The sequence below is a fragment of the Hyla sarda genome, chromosome 10 (genome assembly GCF_029499605.1).
Source record: "Hyla sarda isolate aHylSar1 chromosome 10, aHylSar1.hap1, whole genome shotgun sequence".
Lineage (NCBI taxonomy): Eukaryota > Metazoa > Chordata > Amphibia > Anura > Hylidae > Hyla > Hyla sarda.
In genome coordinates this window covers 11,680,731-11,684,834 of record NC_079198.1, presented here as the reverse complement: position 1 = coordinate 11,684,834, position 4,104 = coordinate 11,680,731, and the positions used below count along the sequence as shown (strand labels likewise).

General features: G+C 38.6%; 1 protein-coding gene across 1 annotated transcript; it reads left to right on the top strand.

The window, feature by feature from the left end:
- Positions 1-866: 866 nt before the first annotated feature.
- Positions 867-1,778, top strand: LOC130294299 (C3a anaphylatoxin chemotactic receptor-like). The gene has a single exon (XM_056543911.1). The coding sequence runs from the start codon at positions 867-869 to the stop codon at positions 1,776-1,778; it is 912 nt and encodes a 303-aa protein (XP_056399886.1).
- The last annotated feature ends 2,326 nt before the right edge of the window (positions 1,779-4,104 follow it).

Here is a 4,104-nt window from a genome sequence, read left to right as displayed (position 1 = left end):
TATATATATATCTTGATTATTTTTTTGGGAGCAAGCATACTGCAAGAATACCAAAAAATTTACATATTTAAAGTATATATATATATATATATATATATATATATATATATATATATATACATATATATATATATTTATATATCATTTTTTTTTTTTTTTTTTTTATATGTACATTTTTTTTTGTTGTTGTTGGAGATCTGGTCATAAGTACCATCCTGAATGTGGGCTATTCCGGGCTATTCCGGGACTGGGGACGTGACATCACGCCATGCCCCCTCCCTTCATGTTTATGGGAGGGGGCGTGGCGTCCATCACGCCCCCTCCCATAGACATGAAGGGAGGGGGCGTGGAGTGACATCACATCCCCAGTGAAGATCGTGGGGGGTCAAAGCAGCAGCCCCCCGTGATCAGACATCTTATCCCCTATCCTTTGGATAGGGGATAAAATGTTTTTGCCTGGAATACCCCTTTAATAATGTTTCCCATTAGAGAGCAATGACAAAGAACATCTCTTCCTTTGAAGGCCCCAGCACTACCATGTATTACAAAGACAGTCCATTGAATATTTTCGAAGCTTGCAGAATTTTTTCACCGAAAATCTACATACGGTACTATAAAGACAATAGGGCTTCAAAGAGAGGATAAGATATAGTCCTATAACCCTTTGTCAAAATGTATCACAATGTGGCCTTAGGTTTTTGCTCCTTGTTTTCCATGCATATCTTTGTTGTTTTCTATGAAGCTATAAACTCTTCACGTGCCTAACTTCTAATCTATTTATTTTAAGGTCATCGTACGAAGACTACGAGAGTCTTAACGAGACTTATTTTTATATCAGTTATGAAGAAGAAACGTTTTTGAGGAAGATGTCAGTGACTTTATACAGCATAATTTTTGCTCTTGGGATTATCGGTAATGGATTGGTCATCTGGATTGCCGGATTCAGGATGAAGAAGACGATCAGTGCTGTGTGGTTCCTCAACCTGGCCATTGCAGACTTCCTATGCTGTGCTTCTCTTTCTCTACGAATTGCAGAGTTGGTTTCCCATTGGGAAAACTCACGACATTTTTGCACATTGAGCATTTTTTTTTTCCTTCTTAACATGAGCGCCAGTGTTCTTCTCCTGACGGCCATGAGTATTGACCGCTGTGTATCCGTCATGTGGCCATTTTGGGCTAAAATTCATAGGACATGTAAACTAGTGCGGATCAGTGCGGCCATCATCTGGGTGTTGAGTTTCCTCTTGACTTGTATATTGTATTACACCTATGAAAGCCATTTGAATGATTTGTCTGAATGGTGTGTTCTCTTTTTTTCTTATTCCTTATATTTCTGTGACAGAAAACAGGCCATTCAGCTGATCCGGTTATTTATAATGTTTGTGATCCCTTTTCTCATCATCTTGATCAGTTATTACGTCATTTTAATCAAACTTAGAAAAAGTAAGAGATCCCGGAGATCCCAGAGGCCGTACAGGATCATCACCGCCATAATATTATGTTTCTTTATCTGCTGGTGCCCATATTATATCTGGCCACTGACACTTATGTATAGTGGAAAAACTTTTATATTGCATACAGTATATATTATTATTGTTAATCTCGCTTGCTTTAACAGTTGCATTAATCCAATCATTTATGTATTAATGGGCCAAGACTTTAAACATAGTTTCTTTAGATCTATCCCCTCCAGGCTTGAAAGAGCCTTAAGTGACCAACCCAATGACCTGTGCAGAGAAAGCGAGGGTTGTCAACATGTTTTCACTAAATATGTTTAAAATATTAAATGGCCCCTAAAAACTGATCCCCCCTAAAAAAAAGTCTGATCGCAGGGAGATCTGACCTTTGGAACCTGGCTTTTCCTGCTAAATTGGTTGGTGGATGGGCATACGCTCCATTTAGTGTCTAGAGTAGGAGCAAATCCCCATAGCAAACCTATCCTGCTCTGAACAGTTCCTGATATGGACAGAGGTGTCAGCAGAGAGCACTGTGGTCAAACTCAACTTCCTCTGGAGCATACAGCAGCTGATAAGTACTGGGAGGATTAAGATTTTTTAATCAAAGTAATTTACAAATATGCTTAACTTTCTGGAAAAAAATGTGAAAAAAAATAAAATAAATAGTTTTCCACTGGAGTACACCTTTAAATCCTTAAAATTGAGTTTTTATTATAAAAACTGTTTATGTTGGAATATATATATATATATATATATATATATATATATATATATATAGATATATATATACAAAACAAAAAAGCAAAGAACAAAACAAAAAGAGCCATTTTTTAGATTATATATATATATATATATATATATATATATATAAAAATGTTAAACTTTTTTTTGTTTTGTTTTTTGCTTTTTTTGTTTAGTTTTTTATCTATTTATTACGAATCCATTTCCAGCATTGTTCTGTTTGCTGTGTTGGCAGGGGCAAAGTCAGAAGAGTCATCTCATTATCACCAGTATCACATTGGGGTTTTATGAGATCACTATAAAATAAAATTATGAGCAATGTTCACAAATCTTTTTGTGAGCCTCATTTCAAATGTAAATATGATAAATATATTAAATAAATACATAAATATCTGCTATGCCTATTAATGTTTATCAATCATCACTATTGAAGGAAAACTGTCAGCTTTCTCCCCCAGCACTAACCAGTGGTACTGGCTGGTAGTGCGGGGGACGCTGATCAGTCTGATGCTTACCGTGCCTGGATCTGCTGCGCCGTTCGGCCCTAAACTTCTATTTTCGGGATATTCTAATGAGATGCTAACTGGCACCGGCCGGGCTAACTGGCACTCTGACGTCAGTGCCGCTGGCCGCAGCGCTGCCAAGCTCATCAATATTCCTCCCCTCTCTTCATTACAGAGCGGGGAGAAGATGGAGAGGCAGAGGGAGGGGAGGAATAGTGATGAGCTGGGCGGCGCTGCGGCAGGCGACACTGACGTTAGAGTGCCAGTTAGCCCTTCATTAGCATATCCCCAAAATAAAAGATTAGGGCCGAACGGTGTGGTGGATCCAGGGACGGTAAGCATCAAACTGATCCGTGTCCCCCGCACTACCAGCCAGCACCGCTGGTTAGTGCGGGGGGAGAAATCTGAAAGTTTTCCTTTAAATATCTATCTTATATCTATCTATATATCTAAGTTTAGATCGGCTAGAACTCAAACTTTGGGCGGGTTGGTTTGGCAGAACCTGCTAAAACAGCATCAGTCACATGACAAAAAGGAAAAAAAGAAAGGATCACATGACCTCAAGGAATTGCAAAATGTCTTTCAAACAGCTTTCCCAGCTAATCAGGAGGCAGTAAAGGAGTGACTTCAAAGCCACTATAAAAGCCTAGTTACATAACTTTGGCATCATTTTACAAATAGCAGGTGTTAGGTGAAGATCTCTGTGAGGGACACTGAGCAGTGACCAACCAGAAGTAGGACCAAAAATCTATATTAACTGTAGCAAAGCAGCAGCCATTTCTTCTTCACTTTTCAGGTAAAAGTGAAAAGGGATAATTTTGGACCACTTGGAAAAAAAACATTGTTTCTTCTGATACATCTGTGTTCTATATAAACACTGAAAGGCATCACACTCTGAAAAGGGATCGTTTTTGGACATTAGTTTTAAAAAGCATAAAAAAATCCGATAGTGCAGTGTTTTTATTCAGCCTGTTAGTTAACACTGGGTACCTTCTATTTGCCCATAGCCATACATGTTGCTGGAACGGTAACCTAGGTGACCTGACAGTGTTACACAGGCTTTTAGGTCTCCTAGACAGTGTTATACACATGTTTTTGGCTATTGGTAAAGTACAGGTTCAGAGAATACTATTTCAGTCAGAATTGAAAGTTTTTGTCTGAGTTTGGCAAACCGGCGGAACCAAATTTTTGAAAAGTTCTCAGACAATAAGGTTTCAACCCTTATACCCTTCGCACACCTTTGCAAAGAGCAGTGTGTTAACAGAGGCAGTTTATAAGAGCAGAACTGCAAACAAGGGAAAAAATATCCAAAAAGCGCTGATAAAATGTTACTAAATTGGTGGAGAGGGAGAACAGACCTACTTAGCCGTCATGCCCCCTCCCATAGACTTGCATTGAGGGGG